Source organism: Rana temporaria, chromosome 3 (assembly GCF_905171775.1).
Source record: "Rana temporaria chromosome 3, aRanTem1.1, whole genome shotgun sequence".
Classification (NCBI taxonomy): domain Eukaryota; kingdom Metazoa; phylum Chordata; class Amphibia; order Anura; family Ranidae; genus Rana; species Rana temporaria.
This window is the reverse complement of record NC_053491.1, coordinates 373959937-373982416: the sequence shown is the minus strand read 5'-3', so window position 1 is coordinate 373982416 and position 22480 is coordinate 373959937. Positions and strand designations below refer to the sequence as shown.

Here is a 22480-nt window from a genome sequence, read left to right as displayed (position 1 = left end):
AAAAGAGGAGTCGGTTCGGTCCTCAAATTGGAGAGAGTTACGAGCGATCTCATTAGCTCTACAGAGGTTTGCCCCAGATCTGGTAGGCCACCATGTTCAGGTGTTGACAGACAATGTTACGGCTGTAGCGTATGTAAACAGACAGGGGGGCACCAGAAGCAAGCCCCTGCTGTTGTTGGCCGAAAGCACCTTACAGTGGGCAGAAAAGAATTTACTATCCCTCTCAGCGGTGCACCTGAGGGGATCACTGAACGTGGTGGCAGACTTTCTGAGCAGACATCAGGTTCGGGAGGCGGAGTGGTCATTGAGTCCAGAAGTCTTTCTAGAAATCTCCAACAGGTGGGGTCAACCGGAGGTGGACCTGTTTGCCTCGAGAGAGAATGCCCAGGTACCTCGGTTTTTTTCCCTGGACAGGCGGGTCGGGTCCCTGGGGATAGATGCTCTGGCGCATCCATGGAGATTTCGCCTTTGCTTTGCTTTCCCCCCTTTCCAGATTCTCCCGCTAGTCCTAAGAAAGATTCAGAAAGAAGGAGTCCCAGTTATTTTGATCGCTCCTTACTGGCCCAAGAGAGCATGGTTCTCAGCAATCCTAGGGATGGCAACGGAACCATGTTGGCATCTTCCTCTCAGGTCAGATCTTCTGAGGCAGGGTCCAGTATTCCACCCGGACGTATCCAGACTCTCCCTTGCAGCTTGGTTTCTGAAAGGAAGATCTTAAAAGATAAAGGTTTTTCAGATCGGCTGATCTCTACCCTGTTAAATAGCAGGAAGAAAGTCACGAGAGCCATCTACGCTAAAGTTTGGAGAGTATATACGTCCTGGTGTAATGCTTCAGCCAGGGAGCCGAGCAGTCTTATTGCCATCCTAGAGTTCCTTCAGGATGGAGCGGACAAAGGATTAGCGGTCAGCACCCTAAAAGTGCAGGTGTCCGCCTTAGCAGTTTTCTTGGAAAGATCCATAGCCTCAGAGCCGTTGGTAGCCAGATTTTTTAGAGCCCTCTCTAGGGCTAGGCCGCCACGGGTCAAGGGCTTCCCTAAGTGGGACCTATCGGTGGTTTTAAAGGCTTTAGCAGTAAAGCCTTTTGAGCCTTTGAGTGATGCGTCTCTTAGGGATGCTACCTTGAAGGTTCTTTTTCTGGTCGCGATAACCTCAGCTCGCAGGGTTAGCGAACTACAGGCCCTGTCAGTAAGGGAACCGTATTTTTCATTATTTTCTGATAGGGTTGTGCTTAGAACATACCCAAAATTCTTACCTAAGGTAGCCTCAGCGAGCAATCGCTCTCAGGAGATTGTGCTACCCACTTTTTGTTCCAACCCCGTGGGGGAGAAAGAATCTTTTTTTCACATGTTGGATGTGAGAAGGGCTTTGCTATCTCAAAATAACAGAGCCTTTCAGATGTTCAGAGTCACTATTTATTTTATTTGGGGGCAAAAGAAAAGGCCACCCGGCCTCAAGGGGCACCATAGCCAGATGGTTAAAATTAGCTATCAGGGAGGCTTATTTGCATTCAGAGTTAGTGCCGCCAGAAGGGATTTGTGCTCATTCTACACGTGCGCTTGCAACCTCATGGGCTGAGAGAGCTGGTGCCACCCCGGACCAAATATGCAAGGCGGCGACGTGGTCAAGCTTTAACACCTTTGTACGGCATTATAGGTTGGACCTTATTTCTGCCAAGGATCAAGCATTTGGCAGAAAGGTCCTACAAGCTGTTGTCCCGCCCTAGGGTGGTAAGTCTCTGGTATCCTCTCGAGGTGCTGTCCTGAAAGACGCCCTGGGAAAAAGCAAGTTAGGCTTACCGGTAACTTGTTTTCCAGAAGTCTTTCAGGACAGCAGCATCCCGCCCGTATATATAATTATTAATGTGCCACGCTGTGACTAACCTATGTGTTTATGTGTTCCAGCCGGGGCCGGAGGTTTCTCGGTAACAACTGATGTGTGCTGGGAGGAGCCTCCCTTTAAAGATCTTGGATTGAAGGTGTTTCCTGTGGAGAGGGAGGAGCCAATATCTCTCGAGGTGCTGTCCTGAAAGACTTCTGGAAAACAAGTTACCGGTAAGCCTAACTTGCTTTTTTTATTTTTTTTGGTGGGGGAGTGGATCTTGGGTGGGAGTTCCCACACTTTTTTCCCCAGGACTTGACCCCTGGTTGTGATTCATTTACATGCACAATGCATCCCTGTTCTCGGGAGGAAAATTGTGAGTTCTGCTTTAAGCTCTTTTAGTTTGGTGGTGTTCTTTTAATTCCTGTTTTTCTTGCCTTCAGGGGTGAAGTGCGGCATTAAGCGAAACTTTTTCCAACAAAATTCACGTATCATTGGGGGAGAGGATGCTGAGGCAGGCGGACAGCCTTGGACGGTAGGTAGAATGAGAGAAGCATTGGGGTTTTAGGGTGAAAAAGAGAGTACGTTCAAGAAACGTGTAATATTAATGAAATAATTGTATCCAAAAAATGTTGAAAATGTCAGACGTTCATCCAATGCTGCATTTAGATCTGAGCATTTTTACCGTGATTTTGCCACGTTTTGTACCACAATTTTTGCCTCGATTTTTGTACAGGTCATCAATGTAAAAAGCAAAACAATGCCTGTAATCTGCACGAAAGAAGCTCATGTTCTTTTTTTGAGCTTTAGGTGTTTTTTTAGGCGTTTCAGATATGAACAGGTGCCATTTAAACGGAATGGGATTTTGCTTGTTGGGGCGTTTTTCAGATGTTTTTTTGGGGGGTTTTTGAGCTGAAAATGCTCAGGTGTGAATGCAGCCTCAAGCTGAGCTCCAGGCAATTGGCTAAATACACAACTTAAATTCAAATGTTTACTTTCTTATTTTCCCAATGATCTGTAAAGGCCCGTACACACGATCGGATTTTCAGAGAGGAAAGGTTGATGGCAGGCTGTTGTCGAAAAATCTGATCGTTTTGTATGCTCCATCAGACAATTGTTGTTGGCCATTTTCTGTTTCCGCCAACAAATGTGTGATAGCAAGCTTTAACATTTTCCGACAACAAATATGTGTTGTCGGATTATCCGATCGTATGTACAGAAGTCGTTGGAAAAAAATCCAAAGTACAAACACGCATGCTCGGAAGCAATGCTAATGACAGAGAAAAACTTTAACTTAAAGTTTTTCAGTAAAGTTGACTGCTGAATCCAAATTGATTTCAAAAAGATGTATTTAATATACAAGCAAGCTTCTAGAAAACTCTAAAAGCTTGGAGAACAGTGTGTATATACTGACATACATTCAAAATATCTGTTCTACTGAGTCCAAGAGCCTCTAACCAATTTATACACTTTCAAAGGGGAGGCATTCTGAATGTGGCTACATTCAGAAGACAAATGGTCATTTAGCATTTACATGTCACTTCCAAATTCTCTGGGAAGAAATGGCAGATAATGTCATTCACATGGAGAGGTGTGAATGACATCTGTTCAGGAACAGAAAGTAACATTGGCTTACATCCTGTTATTTGCCTAATCAATTTCTAGTCTATTGAACAGTCAAAAGTATATTGCTACACAATATACACATACTAACAGATATAACCAATATTAATATACATACATATAGCACAATCAGAAACATATGCCTTGATAATTGTGAATAAATGTTTGACTAAATCAATGCCTATTCCATTTACCCGATCACTAACCATAACACAACATTAGCAGACGTTGCTCAAAGGGTGGCGCTAAAGAGCTGAAAAACCATGTGGCCGACAATTGTTTGTGTGCAAGACAAGTTCATGGCGAATGCCCTTTGGACAAGATTCCTACGCTTTGTCCGATGGAAATCCAACCGTGTGTACAAGGCTTTAGTCTGCCCATCAAGTGATCCAGACATCCCTGCCACAACAAATAACCAAATGATCCCCAGACTAAAGCCAAGCCATAATTTTGTGAACATATACCTGGATAAAAATGTGCTCGTATTTATTTTTTTATCTGCTTGAAATTTAGCTTTAAGTGATGATGGACAATATTGTGTCTGTGGTGGTAGGAGCTGAAATTTAAAAGGGTTATGTAATATTCGCAGACTGCCACCTCCAGGTCTCATTATTTTTTGGGTGGAAACCTGGGCTGGAAATGGGGTGACATTTTTCAAATAGGAGTGTAGCAAGGTACCAGGCCTCCTTCAGTCTAATGAAAACCTCCAGAGCCAAGAGCTGCTGACATCCTTCCATATAGAGTGGGTTGTAAGTAGTGTAAAGTAGATTAATGGGCACCAGACACTTCTTGAATGCAAAGAGATTTGATTTCTCTTGAACAGAACTTTGGGAGAGAGGGTTTAGGGCCAGGACACCCTTAGGCGGTTGCAATGTTAATTTGGCAGACTCCGAGACTTCTACAGGAAGACAGTCATGCAGGGAAAGGCATCCAACAAGATGCCACATCTGCATGTGTAGGAATGATGTCTCCTTTGGCAACAGTCTTTAACAGTTCCTTCACTTCCACTACAATCACTACTAGTATTTTTTCAACCCATGGAGCTCCCAGTCTCTCTTTAGACTTAAATGATTTACTGCCACTGAATCCCTTGAGCTCCTCCAATCTTCACCGTAGCATCTTCCTCAAGCATCACCCCTGCTTCTCCGCTGGGTCCCTAGCTTGGCACGCCAGATACTTCTTAAGCTTCACCCCACTGGCCTGCTTGGTCCCTGGCTTGACACACAAGGCTTCTCTGCAAGTTTTGCCTCCCCTGGCTGGGTTCCTGGCTTGATACCTGCTGAAGTTTCCCAATTTTCTTTACCCTCCCCTGTTGGTGAGAATTCTGCTCCGGTACTTCAGCTACTTATTGCGGTCCTTGGTAATAAAGTTATTGGTCCCTTAGTGACCGCAGCTTTCCCTCTACCTCCGACCATGACAGGTTCTCCGGCTGGCAGAACTGTCAATTCTGGTTGGACTGCAAGCCGCAATTCCAACCCTGCGCTGCTCTCTTGCTTCTGGATAGGCCCTCAGACAGCCTAGCAGCCAGATGTGCCTGGGATAGGCCCAAACTCTGGCCTAGCAGCCTGGGCAGTACAACACACGTCCACCCAGACAGCCATCCAGGTGGCACAGAATACTGATCACCTGACTCCACTCACATATATAGGTTCTCCCAGCAGGCCAAAGGGATTTAAGAAAACCCCTGCCCATTGGCTGAACTACCCCATATACTCATAATCTGACCTTGCATTGCCCTGGTCTTATCTAATGCCACCAAGTGCCCAGCCACCTAGTGGCAAAGTGCAGCAATTACAGACTTAGAATGAAATCAACTGATCCCTAACAATGGACCAAGGTAACTTCATCTGCCTAAAGATCAGGGTGCTTTAGTGACCAAAAATACAAGGTTCTGACAACCTCACATGTGGTAATTACAGTTGGACAGTTCAGGCTGCAAACCTATCCAAGTTGTGATGTCACAAAGGCCTTGATCCTCAGTTCCTCTTTCACAAAACACATTATTTCGTTCCATTTCCCACAGAAAATGGCCAATAATGGACTGAGATTAGACCTTCTGACATCACATATAGACAGTACTAATAATCCACATGCACATAAACGCAACAAAAAATGGCAATAAAACAGAGGTTCTAAGTCTTCCAAATTCCATCCAATTTTTTTTTTTTTTTTTTAATGACTGGAGATGGGCTTTGACTTTACTTTGATAAAGCCAAATGTTTAGTAAATCTAGAATATTCTGTAAGTTTCCCATTAGAGGTACTGTGACCCAGAAGACTATTGGGCCTACTCAAGATCACTGTAGACCTCTTACAATTTCACAGTTCCAATGGTGATGCCTCAAGGCTACGCTCATCTCAATAAAGAGTTTCTGATGTATGGCTGACATTTTCTCATGCTCTGGACGTTTTGCATGCTTTAAGAACCAGCAGATAATTTTGGCCTTTTTTGTCCAGGTGTCTCTGCAGTATCGCGGTAAACACATCTGTGGAGGAAGCATCGTGCAGACAACTGAGGTGGTGACTTCTGCACATTGTGTTTATTCTTTGAGCAGGTATGTTCAGATCTTAATAAATGGCACATTTTGATCATATTCTCATGTGTGGAAGCGGACCTATATATTGTATTGTTGCCTAACCCAGAACCAAGCTTTCAGGTTTTGGTAGTTACAAGTTACCATGCCTGTCTGGTGGCAAAATCAAGGCACTCCCAAGTCTGCAGGCCTGCCATGGTGGGTACAAAACTGGATGCTCTCTGCAATGGATATTTAATTTATTCATTATGCAACAGTAGACGAGTGAACACTTAAAGGTTCTTTCCTTTTCAAGAGAACCACGGTGAAATAAGTCAGTACACTCGGGTGGCAAGAGTAAATACTCAGGGTCAGCCCAGCTTGGGAGGAGTTCAGGGTGGAAGCTGGAGATGGAGAACTAGGCTGTTGTGGCCTTTGAGGGAGCTCTATGGCCTGGGGGTGTGAAGTTGGGCCTGGGCTTGGGTGTGAACTGGACCTTCTGACAACACAAGGTAAAGTCCTGGACAGGAGGCACAGGAGCAAAGAGGACAGCAAGAGAGCTCTGCAAGTGTCCAGGGAGGAACAACTGGTCACAGCCAAGAGGGCTGGGGAGGCACGCCTAATGCCGCATACACACGATCGGTTTGTCTGATGAAAACAGTCTGATGGACCGTTTTCATCAGACTAAACCGATCGTGTGTGGACCCCATCGGTTATTTATCCATCAGTTAAAAAATTAAAATTATCTGATGGATAAAAAACCTTTAGAAAAAAACGATCGTCTGTAGGCATGTCCATCGGTTAAAAATCCATGCATGCTCAGAATCAAGTCAACGCATGCTTGGAAGCATTGAACTTCATTTTTTTCAGCACATTGTTGTGTTTTACGTCACCGTGTTCTGACACAATCGTTTTTTTAACTGATGGTGTGTAGGCACGACTGATAATCAGTCAGCTTCATCGGATAACTGATGGAAAAATCCATCAGACGGTTTTCATCGGATGGACCGATCGTGTGTACAGGGCATAAGAGGCCTGGAAGATTGCAGTCTGGGATGGGTGCAGAGCCAGTGGTGAGGACTGCGGTGGCAGGGGCAGTGGAGAGAGGCAGCTGCAGCCAGAAGGGTTGGTGGCAGGGCCTAAAGGTGTGATGCTGGGAGCAGTAGCCATGTGGACCGCTAGCATTATCTACATTTTGCAACACCAAAGGGGCCTGCGGTCCCTGTCTGCAAAGGGCATTTGCTTTGGGCCGGCTGAGCCAGTGTCAGGCCTGCATTCAGTGATGGCTGGTTTTGAGACTGAGGAAGGGAAGAGGTGTATATACGGAATGCATATAGTCCAGAAGTCCCTATTTCTTTGTTCTTCAATCAAGTGGGCATCCCATATGTCCTCAATCCCCATCCAAGTTATTCCCCTCAATAAAAATACAAAAACAAAGTTCAAGGACTGGTTTTCTGCCTGAGGGTTAATGAGAACGGTGTGCCTGACTGATTGATTTTTGAGCTTAATTAGGCGCCAAATGCCCACTGTGAAGTGAGCGACTGGGCAGGGTGACAGACGTACCACAACATTCAGCAGCCCTTACGGGGGTACCGATACAGTTGTTTGCCAACAATCTACTCCCAGTGCTGAACAGAAAGATAAAATCTCTAACACGATGTGCACTTTCTAAAGAATATATAAAGCTGAAGACAGCAAATATGTATGTAAAACTTAGGTAGGAGGATTGGTTTCATCTCTCTATCATCAGAGGCTGTTCACTTCACTTCACTGGGTATAGGAGAGGTTTTACATCCACTTTAAGTGAATATATACCTATAAAGATCAATGACCCCTCTGAAACGACCAAATCTACACCATAATTTTCACATCCAAATTAATAACTAATAGAGTGCTGAGCTCTAAATAAATTCATTGTTCTGCCAGATATCCATACTGTCTTTGTAAATCATAATTCAAGGCAGTTCAATGATCTGCAGGTGATGCGTTTACCTCCTGGGGGTTCGGGTGGTTTGCTTTAGGAGAGTCCGATCTGTGATGGAGTAACCATTTTGCCATTTTGAATGTTTTTTAGTGAGGTCAGTCACTTGACTGTCATTGCTGGAGAAAACGATCGGACTGCCATTGATGATGAACAACAAGATATCCCAGTCTCAAGTGTAAAGATTCACCCAAAATATCGACCTGATGGAAGTATGACCTATGATGTTGCATTGCTTTACCTTTCTAAGCCAATCATCCTGGGTGAGCCAAGAAAGATTTTAGTTGGTCTAGTTGCTAGAAGAGGGTCACATTCAACCTGGATTTGTTCTGCACTTGGTTGAGAAGCAAAACATCTGCAACATTACAGAACTACCTTTAGGACAGTTTAACCTGAGAACACTTAGCCTGAAGTAGATTATTATTTTTTTCACAACGAAGCATTGGCCTTTTCTCCCGTTCACAGGTTCTGAAGTGCAGCGGATCTGTCTACCGCAGGTGGAGGAGAAGGTTGAAGTTGGGACATTGTGTATCTCCAGTGGATGGGGGAGAGTTGGGGAAAGTAGGTTTCCCTTTTTTTTTTTTTTATGTGTACTTGAAGATACAGAATGGTCTTCTTATATTAGAATGTTCTTGCATGTCCTCACTTCCAGCACAAAATCCAAAAGCAAGGAACTCTGAGTTATGGCATCTCGGAGTCATTTTTTTTTTTACCTCCTTTTAGATTTCTATGCATCCAGAATTGTTGGTGTACCTGGTATAACTTAACTTTTAAGTGATATATTTATATTGAATAACTACCGTACATAAAAAGAATAAATCCGCCCCAATTATCTAAAAGTGATTAATTCAATTAAATTATTAAGCTGCTCCTCTAATAGTAAAAAATAGAATTCTTGCTACGAAGTGAGAAGTGAAAAAGGAGGGCGCTAGAAAGTGGTTATAAGAAACACTCATAAATATTAAATATACTAAAGTGAGAAAAATACAAATCAAATTCTCCCAAGTGGATAAACCAGTGATATACAATTATTGGTAATATATCTTTAAAATAAATCACCAAAAAGTATTACACACATAATATAAGTCCATAAAGAAAGTGTTTGACTCTTTTTAAGGAAAAATATACAAAGCAAAAAAGATAAATTGTCCCAATTGAAAAAAAAAAACTAAAATGTGATTATCTTCCAAAATCCATCCACCAACAAAAAACAAAATCTTGCTGTAAAAGGATTATTGTCCAGACAGTGCAAACTTGTTCCCTCACCATACGCAAGGATAAGACACCCAAAGTGCACAGAAGGGGAATGTGCTTACCAGACTCCATGGATCTTTTTGATTAGAAAATGATCTCATGCGCTTAGCAGGAGCGTGCCTGCACACTTGGCCATAAACAGGAGATGTGGGTATTGGCTCAAGACCTCCACTGCAGAGATGGAACATGGAATGAAAAAGCCAAAACTTCCATAGTGCAAACCATTTAATAAAATAATAAAATGTTCTATTTTATTAATTGGTTTGCACTATGGACGTTTTGGCTTTTTCATTCCATGTTCCATCTCTGCAATGGAGGTCTTGAGCCAATACCCACAACTACTGTATATACTCGAGTATAAGCCGACCCGAATATAAGCCGAGGCACCTAATTTTACCACAAAGAAAATGGAAAACTTATTGACTTGAGTATAAGCCTAGGGTGTCCATCTGCATTCCTCACTGTGTCCACGTGCATGCCTCACTGTGCCCATGCCTCACTGTGTCCATGACTAGACTGACGTTTAACATGGGAGTCTGTGGAAGGGGTGCCCGGCTTTGAAAAATTGGTGCTCCCCAGCTGTAGGTCCCCCAAATAACAAACTTTGCACACTTGTAGAGGAGAAATGGGGCTACATGTGTATCCAGGGGACCTATGACCGTCCGGTACCGGGTCCCCAAAAGTCACCAGAGAAATTACCGTTTAACATGGGAGTCTATGGAAGGGGTGCCCAGCTTTGAAAAATCGGTGCTCCCCAGCTGTAGGTCCCCCGGACAACAAACTTTGCACACTTGTAGAGGCAGAGGGACTACATGTGTGCCAAGTTTGGGGTCCAGGAGACCTACGGCTGGCCGGTACCGGGTCCCCAAATCCGGAGATTGGGCACAAAAAGGTGACTCGAGTGACTTCTACCTGCGCAAGCAGGTAGATTTTATTTTATTACAGAAGAGAGATTAAAGAGAGATTGCATACTTGCCTACTCGTAGTTTTTGAAATTGAGGCTTTCGTTTTATTTTAAGATGTATATTTCTCCACCGGGTGTGCAGAACCATCAGGTTATAAAGTGACTCGTGGTGGTATTTAAAACTCCTGAAGGTCAATGTTGGTGGGCTTTTTTTTTTTTGACGAGGGGAGTGACCTTCCAGACTGATGGGAAGGGCCAGGAGGTGGGAGAGGACGAGCACCGTCCTAAACGCTGCACCGATTTAAAAAAAAGTTTCTGTTGTGCTTTTTAGGGACAGATTTCCCGCACAGTATTCATTAAGTAATTTTTAACGAGGATATTATTAAGATTCAAAACCAACCTATGACACAGTCTATACATATAAAATGTATTCACGGAGACCTGTGATCATACAAAATAGTTACATCTATTGGTTGACAAAAAAAAATGATTACCGTACATGAAATTAAAATACCAATCTTGAAAATCAATTAAAAACACCCGAAAAATGGGCGTGCAGTCCCTTTTGACATACTACCGTCATAACTTCTCGGTAGAATCAATAACCTTGTGAAAATGACAATTAAACAGAACGTCTGTAATTCACACGCCCAACCGTTACTATGCTGCAGGTAAGTAAGTGGTTAACAATGTGAAAAAAAATTGACGTTTGTTTTGTCACAATTGGAAACTATGCAAAAAGTAATCTTTAGAGAAAAATCTATAAGGTGGATATTGATTTGGGAGAATAATTATCAATTGTGGAACATTCAATACATCAATATTTGAGAGAACATAAATGAACATACAATATAATTACCCATTCCAAAATGGCTACTGTTCCGAATGGCTGGTTACCAGAGTTAAGATGGCTGCCGTGGCTCTCAAAATGGATACTCTTAAAGAGGAATTACTTCTTGCAACCTCTGAGTTCCAAGTATCAGGTGTTCAGGAATCTTCATGAATATAAATATATGTATCGGTGCATGTGTATCTGAGGGTGTGAGTGTCAGTCTGTCTGGGAGTGTGCGCATCTCCCAGTGCCCCCCATCCCCCCAGGGTGTGTGCCCGAGTGTCTCTCCCTTCATCTAATTTTTCTTGTCCTAAATACTATCTCCGACCAATGAGATCATAAAAATTATAATAAGCTCTGCCCAAAAGGTATGTGTTCCTTATTCATTGGTAGGCAATACCTAATCATTAACATTTCCCGGGAATTCCGTTTATCCCGGGAGTTTAAATAATATTACCTTCAACCACCAGGTGTCTTACATGTGTTTTGAAACAATACAAAGAGAGAGAGAGCACAAAGGCTACCTAGTAAAACTGTTTTTATTGTAAATGTGTTTTGAGCTTCTCTCTTTATTAATATAGTCTGTCTTTCATAATGTGTATTAGTTTTATATAATGGTGAGAAGAATATGGCCCGGATTAACATACATTGGCGCATATTTATGCCGGCGTAGCGTATCGAATATACGCTATGCCGACGCAGCGCAGAGAGGCAAGCACAGTATTGATAAAGCACTCGCTCCCACTCGCTCTCAAATCTACACTGGGTTTCCTCGGCGTAAGCCAGCGTAGGAGGAAGGCGTGACCCCATGCAAATGATGGGCCAAGCGTCATAGAAGTACTTAAAACGAACGGCGCATGCACCATCCCGTGGCCGCATCCCAGTGCGTATGCTCAGAATCACGTCAAAACAACTGCCTAAGATACGTCGAATCACTGCCTACGACGTGAACGTAACCTACGCCTAGTCATATTCACGTACAATGTAAACAACGTAAAATACGACGGCTGTGTTCCCTGGTCCATACCTTTGCATGACTTGCGCCTCCTATATGGGGAATAACTTTACGCCGGACGTACGACTTACGCAAACCGCGTATATTATACGCCGGGCGCAAGTACGTTTGTGAATCGGCGTAGCTCCCTCATTTGCATATGTGCATAGAAAATCAATGGGAGCGGCAAATGCGCCCAGCGTAAATATGCGCCCACGATACGAGGGCGTAGGCAAGTTACGTCGGTCGTAGGAAGCCTATTTTCAGGTGTATCTAGTTTTGTGGGCACGGCGCACAGATACGACGGCGCATATTTACACTTGCGTGGCGTATCTCGAGATAGGTCTGCTTAAGTGCTTTGTGAATCCGGGCCTAGATCTAATTTCGATCCATTAAGGGGTTATCTTATTAAACTGGTTTGGCTAGGAATGACATTTTTATATATATATATATATATATATATATATATATATATATATATATATATATATATATATATATATATATATATATATATATATATATATATATATATATATATATATATATATATTCAATCAATATCACACAAAATGATTCTCTATATCGATAAATGAATAATTCTGATATATTAGATTGGGTATGTGTTAACCTAAACATAGGTTACATTCTTATATGGTTATACCATAGTTGGGTGCATTTCATAATGCTAATTGGCTTTTCAAAACATTTCTACTAAAATCACTACTTTCATATTTATTTTTCTTATAACAAAGTTCTTCGGTCATCGGATACTAAAATTCTACTTAAAATATCATAGATAATTTAAATGTCTTATAATAACATGTAGGTCGTTTTAGAAATATATTCTGACTTGCATAGCTTCAAATATTTTACACCATGTGTTAGGGTGGACTTACAGCAGCTTAAAATAATGTTTAAGACAGAATACAGCTGTTCACATAATCCTATACTTTTATAACAATGGGGTTTGCTAGATAAGGTTTGTTCTATATAATAGCGGTCTGTGTAACTTTTTGTCTCAATGGCTGTATTTGTCACTACTGTTTATCCAGCAAAGATGAGTACAAATCTTTTTTTTTTTGGTGACAAAAGTTATCATTGTTCCAGCAGTCTGTGTTTTAGCACCTGCTTGTAAAAACCTTCAATAGTTGATGTATTGATGACTTGGCAATATCTGAGCTCATCTGTTTTTTTTTGTTTTTTTTTATGTTTCCAACAGAGCAATAGCCCACTGATTGGGAAATCGTGGTTCATCTGTTTTTTTGTTGTTTTTTTAGGCCTACTGGAATTTTAACATTTTTGCCAGTAAATATATAAAGTATTATTTCTTCATGAATTACAACACTGTACTACTTTTTGCGATTTTTTTTTTTTTTTTTTTGTGCTGGGATTTACATTGACATCTGTGCAGAAACCTGCACAGATGTCTCTGAAATCGTGGGTGAAATCGTGCAAATTCAGCTGAACTATGGCTTCATTCCTGCAGCTCAGTGTGAACCTGGGCTTCATGTCTTCTGCTGTTGAATATCCAAGTTTGTGATGGGTTTACTTTAAAGTGGAAGTACTGTAAAGGCAAGACCTCACTAAGGCTAAACCTACTCTCAGCCACTTTTCTAACTCTGTAAAGAATTTTTTTTTGCTATACTTGCCTATCCAGTAGCTGCTCTCGTCTAGTGTGGTCAGCGGCAGCTTCACTGTGTAGGACAGGCAGCCAACAATGGAAACCCCATAGTAAGTCTATGGGGTGTGGTCAATCTCCAGGCATCTCCCAGCCGTTGTCGGTTTTCTCCTGCACACAGAGGGCGCCGCTAGGGACCGGACCAAACCTGCTTCAGAACAGGTAAGTATAGCAATTTTTTTTTTCTTTACAGGGCTAATTAGATTAGGTTTAGAATGTGGATGAGAGTAGGTTTAGCGTTAGTTAGGTTTTGCCTTTTACTTACACTATACAGTGATCTGTGATCAGTCACATTTCTAAAAAAAAAATATTGTAAAGGGACTACTGCTTCCCTTTGACACTTTGACTAGATTTGTCCATTTTTTAGACCAGTGGTTTTCAACCTTTCTGATACCTGGTAAATTCTTCCAAACCTTTCATGCGCCAAGAGTAAAGAATAAAGTTTATGCTCCCACAATAAAAGTATGGGAATGAAAAAGCTGGGTGGCAATATGGGAGGCTGGGGTGCACGGTGAATGCTGAGGTCTCTTAGGGGGCACTGTAAGAAGTTAAGGGATCTGCAACTGGCTGAAAGCCTAGGAGAGGGGAGGCTGCGAACCACCATTAGGCCATGGTCCAGTCATTGGGAATCTCTGCTATAGACAACTTTTGTGTAAGATACTTTTTTTTTTTTTTTTCTTCTTTTTTGTGTGTTTACAGATGCCGAGTTGTCAAATGTCCTGCAGGTAGTAACTCTTCCAATTCTAGACACCAATATCTGTGGCTCCTTTCTGGACTCCATGGAACTGCCGGCTTTGCATAACTCGATGATATGTGCAGGCTTCCCAGATGGGGGAAAAGATGCTTGCCAGGTGGGTGCATGAGACATACACTATATTGGCAAAATTATTGGGATGCCTGCTTTTACACACACACACATGAACTTTAATGGCATCCTAGTCTTTGTCCGTAGGGTTCAATATTGAGTTGGCCCACCCTTTGCAGCTATAACTGCTTCAACTCTTCTGGGAAGGCTGTCCACAATGTATAGGAATGTGTCTATGGGAATGTTTGACCATTGTTCCAAAAACACATTTGTGAGGTCAGGCACTGATGTTGAACGAGAAGGCCTGGCTCGCAGTATGCGCTCCTAATTCTTCCCAAAGGTCTTCTATCGGGTTGACGTTGAGATTCTGTATGGGCCAGTCAAGTTCCTCCACCCCAAACTTGCTAATCCATCTTTTTATGGACCTTTGTGCATTATTGCCTGGTTTTACATAGCAGTCAGATACCTGGATAGGGAGCCAGAAATGATGTCAGCCTCTCTTGCAACTGCAGTGTAAACACCCCTGTAAAGGAGGACGAAGTGTAGGAGTAAAGGAATAGCATGAGCCAGTGGATCAGAGAGGGCAGACATAATGCAGGAGACGGTCAGAGAGGGCAGACATAATGCAGGAGACGGTCAGAGAGGGCAGACATAATGCAGGAGACGGTCAGAGAGGGCAGACATAATGCAGGAGACGGTCAGAGAGGGCAGACATAATGCAGGAGACGGTCAGAGAGGGCAGACATAATGCAGGAGACGGTCAGAGAGGGCAGACATAATGCAGGAGACGGTCAGAGAGGGCAGACATAATGCAGGAGACGGTCAGAGAGGGCAGACATAATGCAGGAGACGGTCAGAGAGGGCAGACATAATGCAGGAGACGGTCAGAGAGGGCAGACATAATGCAGGAGACGGTCAGAGAGGGCAGACATAATGCAGGAGACGGTCAGAGAGGGCAGACATAATGCAGGAGACGGTCAGAGAGGGCAGACATAATGCAGGAGACGGTCAGAGAGGGCAGACATAATGCAGGAGACGGTCAGAGAGGGCAGACATAATGCAGGAGACGGTCAGAGAGGGCAGACATAATGCAGGAGACGGTCAGAGAGGGCAGACATAATGCAGGAGACGGTCAGAGAGGGCAGACATAATGCAGGAGACGGTCAGAGAGGGCAGACATAATGCAGGAGACGGTCAGAGAGGGCAGACATAATGCAGGAGACGGTCAGAGAGGGCAGACATAATGCAGGAGACGGTCAGAGAGGGCAGACATAATGCAGGAGACGGTCAGAGAGGGCAGACATAATGCAGGAGACGGTCAGAGAGGGCAGACATAATGCAGGAGCCGGTCAGAGAGGGCAGACATAATGCAGGAGACGGTCAGAGAGGGCAGACATAATGCAGGAGACGGTCAGAGAGGGCAGACATAATGCAGGAGACGGTCAGAGAGGGCAGACATACTACAGGAAATAATAGCCGATAGGTCCTCACCTGACCCAGCGATACAGCAACAACGGTTCCTCTGATCAGGAGTCGGCTCACTCTAAATTGCCCGTGGCGACTCCGCTGGGTAGAGTCCAGAGCTGTATTTTGGCAATGACTCCATTCCTATCTCCGTCTGGGATGGCGTCAGTCTGTGTTGCTTTCCCTCTAGTGGCACAGGGCAGTGGGGGTTCTCTCTCTGATGGTGTTCTCTCAGCACTGTCCTCTCCCTCCTGGAGTCCTGAGTGCACTACCCTAAAAGCTTTCCCGGGCTCCTGGCTCTCTTCCGTTCAGCTGGGCATGCTATGTGGGCTGCAGTTTCTGTGTTACAGTGGGGCTGCCAGTCCTCAGGCCTATATGTCCCACAATCCTATTCTCTGCTCCTTTTTTTTTAGTGGGGCGGCTGTGCTGGCAAGCGCTGCTCACTAGTACAGCAGCGCGAGGAGAGGGAGGGGGGGGAAGCCCACGGCTGCAGTGGCATCACTAGGATTGGTGTCACTCCCCCCCCCCCCACCCCTCCACCAACTATAGTCTCTTCTCACTACAGACCCCCAGGACAAACCACCCCCCCTTCCATTAGTACAGACCCCTAGGACAAACCACGCCCCCTCCATTAGTACAGACCCCCCCCCCCACAAACCAACCCACCTCCATTTAATACAGACCCCCCCCCCCCCCCCCTCAGGACAAACCCCACCTGGGTGGCAGCTGGAGAGGACAGTGTGCTGCCCGGGTGGAGAAGATCGTGACAGGAGGAGGAAAATAAAAAATTACAGGCACTGCATGGTACGGACCGCCCCCCCCCCCCCCCAAACGACATCACTGCACGGATCTCTCTCTGAGCAGAGACAGCCGCTCCAATCTCCTCTGAAATGAGGATGAAGGGGGACAGACTTGGGCAGGAAATACAGCGGCGACAGTGACCGGAGGAGAGAGCGCCTCTGGACACCGACATGGAGGGAGGGGGAGCACTCTGGCGCTTGAGCGCCCCACCTCTGTGGTGCACGAGTGAACTGCACCCCATGCACCCGCCTAGGATCGGCCCTGCCTGGCAGGTCTGAGCTTAGCCTAGGTTTACATTGCAGCGATTTAGCATGCAATTTAACATGTCAAATCTCATGCCAAATCGCCGGCTATTACCAGCAATGGCACTGTCCGAATCCGTGTGCCAACTTTGCAGCACCGCGCCAATTTCCAAAAGTCGTTTCTGTACTTTTTGGTGACTCTGGGGTGTGATTTTATATTGACATCAGTGCAGCAACTCGCACAGATGTCTCTAAATCGCCCCTGAAGTCGGGACTGATATGTGGGAATGAAATCGTGTGAGTTCAGCTGAATCGCACAATTTCAATCCCGCTGTCAGTGTGAACCTGAGCTTAAATGGCTTTTTTGTCACCACTGTGAGCAATGAACATGCATGTATGCACACTCACAAACATTCCAGTGCAGATGCATGTCTGCACACCATTTTATAAGCGGAACTACGCAGGTGCCTATGCCGGATTCTGGCTATGCAGGTGAACATGATCCCTCTGAAAGCAGTCCATGCTTGTCAGTAGCTGTAGACCTGCAATCCTACATCCTAACAGAATCACAAGGGAGAGAAAGGGGAAGCTGCAGAAAGACCTGTTTGAGGTTTCTCATCGAAATTAAATTTATGCTGCCTGGTTATACTGTTTAGAGCCCTGTAGCCCAACATGTGGCCCTTTTGGCACTTTTTGTGTGGCCCTTGGGGCCCCTGCAAACACTGTAGTTCCCCATTTCCCTGTTTATAGCAATGATTTCTAGTACTCCCATGTAATATGTCCCTAGTCTACAACTCCTAGAGTTTTTTTTTTTTCAGTCCGACAGTCTCCTGGAGCATGTCTGCAGTCTTTGACCATCTCCTGTATTATGTACACAGTCTCTGACCATCTCTTGTACCATGCCGATAGTTTTTGACTATATCCTGTTGTCTCTGACACTGAATATTTACTTGATTTTATGTCCAGTCCTTTTGGTGATGTCAAGTGCCGCACTTGAGGTCCCCATATCTTCACCGCCACTGATATAGAGGATGTCCTAGTACATTCACAGGTTAGAACAAGTGTCTCACTTCACAGAGGCGCGTTATCATAATTGCCTTTTTATTTTGTTACACTGAAGACTTCTGATTTTATTAAAAAATTACAAATAGGTTCTAACAGGACCCCTTTAGCTGGCTAGCGGGGCTGAGAGCTGTAAAATTCTGCCTGCCCTTTTGTAATTGCAACACATTTGTCTATAGAGTGATGGGAGCTTCAAAAAATCAGCACTGAGTGCTTAATCAATTTGTGTGCATTCTGTTCATTCTGTGTTTAAATAAAAAATTCATGATTAAAATATTTCTATTTTGCCAAGATCCTCTGGCTTCATCCTGCCCAGTAGCCATATACTGAAAAAGTTATTAAAGAGGAGCTGAACTCTGGAAGCTACACCCCAAAAAGACAGGTAGAGGGTAAATAACTACTCAACGTCAGTCTCCCTGCAGCTGATGGTTTTACCCATTTCTGGCTTACCGTACCTTGCTCTACACAAGGTCTCTATGTGAAGGAGGCCATAATGGTAGATACATGGTTATGCTTCCTTATGTCAGGGTCTCCAGCTAGAACGGTAAGCCCCACAACAATGACCTCACCAAATCTTGCATCAACACTGATGTGTCTAGCAATCGGAGGCAGCAGTGCCTTAGATCTAACACTGCATAGATAAAGCTATAAGGCACAAAGCTCAGGAGTGCCTAGTACACTCGCACCAGGCAGTGAAGATATTTCAGACAAAAGCTGAATTTTCAGGCACAATTGACATCTCTAGATGTTGTCAATAACATGGCAAATCTTAACTTTTTTTTAAATTTGCTTCCATTTGAAGTGGCAAGTCAATATATTGTGTTCTACAAACTACTTTTGTGATAATCATGACCATGCAAATAACAGTCCATTTTTATTCCTACATTGTTTTTTTTTCTCCTAATGGTTTCTATAATTTAGGGAGACTCTGGTGGTCCCTTGGTATGTCAGCGGAGATCTGGGACTTGGTTCTTGGCTGGGAGTACCTCTTGGGGTGTTGGTTGTGGAAGAGCTTGGATCAATTCAGCGCCTAGCAGTGAGGCTTTGGGCTCCCCAGGGATTTTTGCAAGAATTTCTGCTGTACTGGATTTCCTGAGAAACGCAACAACTGACAGTGAGTGAAGAGGTCCACCACACCTAGTTCCTGTGACTATAGGGCTTATTAATGCCGCGTACACACGGTCGGAATTTTCAACAACAAATTCGCTTTTGGTCGGATATTCCGACCGTGTGTAGGCTCCATCGGACATTTGCTGACGGAATTGCAGACAACAAATATTTGCGAGCTGGTTCTCAATTTTTCCGACAACAAAAGTTCTTGTCGGAAATTCCGATTTTTACAATTTAGACGCACAAAAATCCTACGCGTGCTCGGAATCATTGAACTTAATTTTTCTCGACTCGTCGTAGTGTTGTACGCGACTACGTTCTTGACGTTCAGAATTTCCGACAATATTTGTGTGACCGTGTGTATGCAAGACAAGTTTGAGCGAACAATCTGTCGGAAAAAAAATCCACAGTTTTGTTGTCGGAATGTCCGATCGGCATAACAGTGCAGAAAGAAATTACAACTGGCGACCAATCTAATTCCAGTATACTGTAAAATATTGTTTTTATCAGTTTTTCCTTCTTCGTTGCAGCTCAGTGCTGCTGACCACCTACAGTCTCCTTGTAGCCTCTTCTGATCTACATGCACTCTTCACATACAGTATGTCAAGGCAGGTTTCCTGATGGTGACTGCAGTAAATCATTCCTGTGCAAGGTGCTTCAGCTTGGCCAGTTGTAGTCAAATACTAAGCTGCATGACAAGGTGACAATTTAGGGACACAGTTGTCATTCTATAACAGGAAGTGCCTGTACAAGGATTCTCATGGCAGAATTGCCATCTCTTGCTTTGCTGAAAGTAGCAGATTTTTGAAATACTAAAAGTGGAACTACACTTTATCAGAACACCACATTCCAAATTCATTTTTCAATATTAAAAGCAAACTCCCCTATCCATCCATGTCTTCATGCTTTATTTTGCTGAGAAATCACTTACACGCTAGCATTTCTGGCTGTGGTCATCTTGAGTAATGTCAGATCATTTTATGTAGCCTTTAACTCCTGGAATCCATCTGCCCCTAGCTCAGGCAGGAGGGTGTTCTTTGCTGTGAAAACCCCTTCTCCCCTCCTGAACATGTATGACATCCATTTGTCTAGGCCTAGAAAACCGTAAGTAACTAAAATGTAAAAAAAAGTTTTAAACAAGTAAATAAAATGATACTTTAATATCTACTTACAAATGCTAGCAGTATAAGGATTAACAGTGTTGCTTTAGGCTGCATTCACACCTGAACGCGGCGTATTTTAGCGCGATTTGCCGCGACAAATTGCGGCGTTTTGTCCCGCGAATTTGCCGCAACAAAACCCGGTAAAATACGCCGTGGTAACATACACAGGAGGGGTGATCAACATTGTTGGCTATGCCGAAAGCCGCCTGAAAAAAAGGTCCGGGACTTGTTTTGAGCTTCAGGCGTTTCGGCGTTCGGCGTGGAGATGTGAACCATCTCCATAGCCGACAATGTAAAATCACCCCTCCAGCGTATTGCAGGCTGCAATAGCGTCGCGCTACAGGCGACAACACGCCTAGGTGTGAATGCAGCCTAAGAGACTGGTGTTCTACTTTAAAATGACATTTGAAACATGTTAAAGCTTGTATGAGATTTTAATAAAGCTCTCACAGACCTAAACAGTTTAAGGTTGTATATATTTTTATTCAGATCTACAGTGTATCCGGAAAGTATTTACAGTGCTTCACTTTTCCCACATTTTGTTATGTTACAGCCTTATTCTAACATGGATTAAATTCATTATTTTCCTCAAAATTCTATAAACGATACCCTATAATGACAACATGAAAGAAGTTTATTTAAAATCTTTAAAAAATAAAAAACGAAAAAAATCACATGTACTTGTATTGCCAGCCTTTGCCATGAAACTCGAAATTGAGCTTTGGTGCATCCTGTTTCCACTGATTATTCTTGATGTTTCTACAACTTCATTGGAGTCCACCTGTGGTAAATTCAGTTGATTAGACATGATTTGGAAAGGCACACGCCTGCCTATATCGGGTCCCACAGTTAACAGTGCATGTCAGAGCACAAACCAAGCTATGAAGTCCAAGGAACTGTCTGTAGACCTCCAAGACATGATTTTATTGAGGCACAGATCTGTGGAAGGGTACAGAATTTTTTTTGAAGCCTTGAAGGACACAATGAGCACAGTGGCCTCCATCTGTAAATGGAAGAAGTTTGGAACCACCAGGACTCTTCCTAGAGCGGGCTGCCCAGTCAAACTGAGCGATCGGTGGAAAAGGGCCTGCTCATCACCTGGCCAATACCATACCCACAGTGAAGCATGGTGGTGATGTTTTTCAGTGGCAGGAACTGGGAGACTAGTCAGGATCGAGGGAAAGATGAATGCAGCAATGTACAGAGACATTCTTGATGAAAACCTGCTCTGGACCTCCAACTGGGGCGAAGGTTCATCATTCAACAGGACAACAATCCTAAACGCACAGCCAAGATAACAAAGCAGTGGCTATGGGACAACTCTGTGAATGCTTGAGTGGTCCAGCCAGAGTTCAGACTTGAACCTGATTGAACATCTCTGGAGAAATCTGAAAATGGCTGTGCAACAACGCTCTCCATTCAACCTGATGGATGGGGAGACTTGAGACTTGAGGCTGTAATTGGTGCCAAAGGTGCTTCAACAAAGTATTGAGCAAAGGCTGTGAATACTTATGTACATGTGATTTTCTTTGTTTTAATTTTTTTAAATAAATTTGTAAAGCTTTTAAACAGACAAATTTCTCTCACATTGGCGTTATGGGGTATTGTTTTGTAGAATTTTTGACGAAAATAATGAATTTAATCTATTTTGGAACAAAGCTGTATAATAACAAAATGTGGAAAAGGTGAATCGCTGTGATTGCTTTCGGGATGCACTGTAAGGCCAGGTTAACACCAGGATAAATGGCTCATCGAACATGTGATGTTGAAACACGCTAGAAGAAAAGATGGCCATTGCATAATTTTATAAGGCATAAATGTTATAAAACTGCCGGCTCAGCTGGGATCAAAGGAGCGATCCCCGCTGAGCAAGAAGATGAGACATGTACGGATCCTTAAAGGAGTTGTAAAGGAAATAATTTTTTTTGCTGAAATGACTGTTTACAGGATATAGAGACCTAATAGTTGATTCCTTTTAAAAATGATTAAAAATAGATAAAAAATCAATCATATAATGTACCTACAGTTTTAGTTTTGTTTTTGCATGCGGTTTCCTGCTTCTGTGATGTACAGAGACACAGAGCCAATACAGGGCAGTGATGGTTTGTAAAACGAAACTGATTGGTGTTGAGGGGTTTTAGACACACAGTAATCGCACCTCCTTTATCTGATAGTTATCTGATGCCGCTGTGCATAGTAACCAATCACCTTCTAACTTCAGCTTGTTCAATTAA

At 43.5% G+C, this 22480-nt stretch overlaps 1 protein-coding gene across 1 annotated transcript in view; it reads left to right on the top strand.

The window, feature by feature from the left end:
- OVCH1 (ovochymase 1) overlaps positions 1–22480 on the top strand; it is a 92578-nt gene that overhangs the window by 11051 nt on the left and 59047 nt on the right. The window contains exons 3-8 of the mRNA XM_040341684.1: positions 2262–2353; positions 5898–5995; positions 8028–8197; positions 8400–8495; positions 14299–14450; positions 18895–19087. Of these exons, the coding sequence (XP_040197618.1) occupies positions 2262–2353; positions 5898–5995; positions 8028–8197; positions 8400–8495; positions 14299–14450; positions 18895–19087 (801 nt within the window). The remainder of the gene's footprint in view (positions 1–2261; positions 2354–5897; positions 5996–8027; positions 8198–8399; positions 8496–14298; positions 14451–18894; positions 19088–22480) is intronic.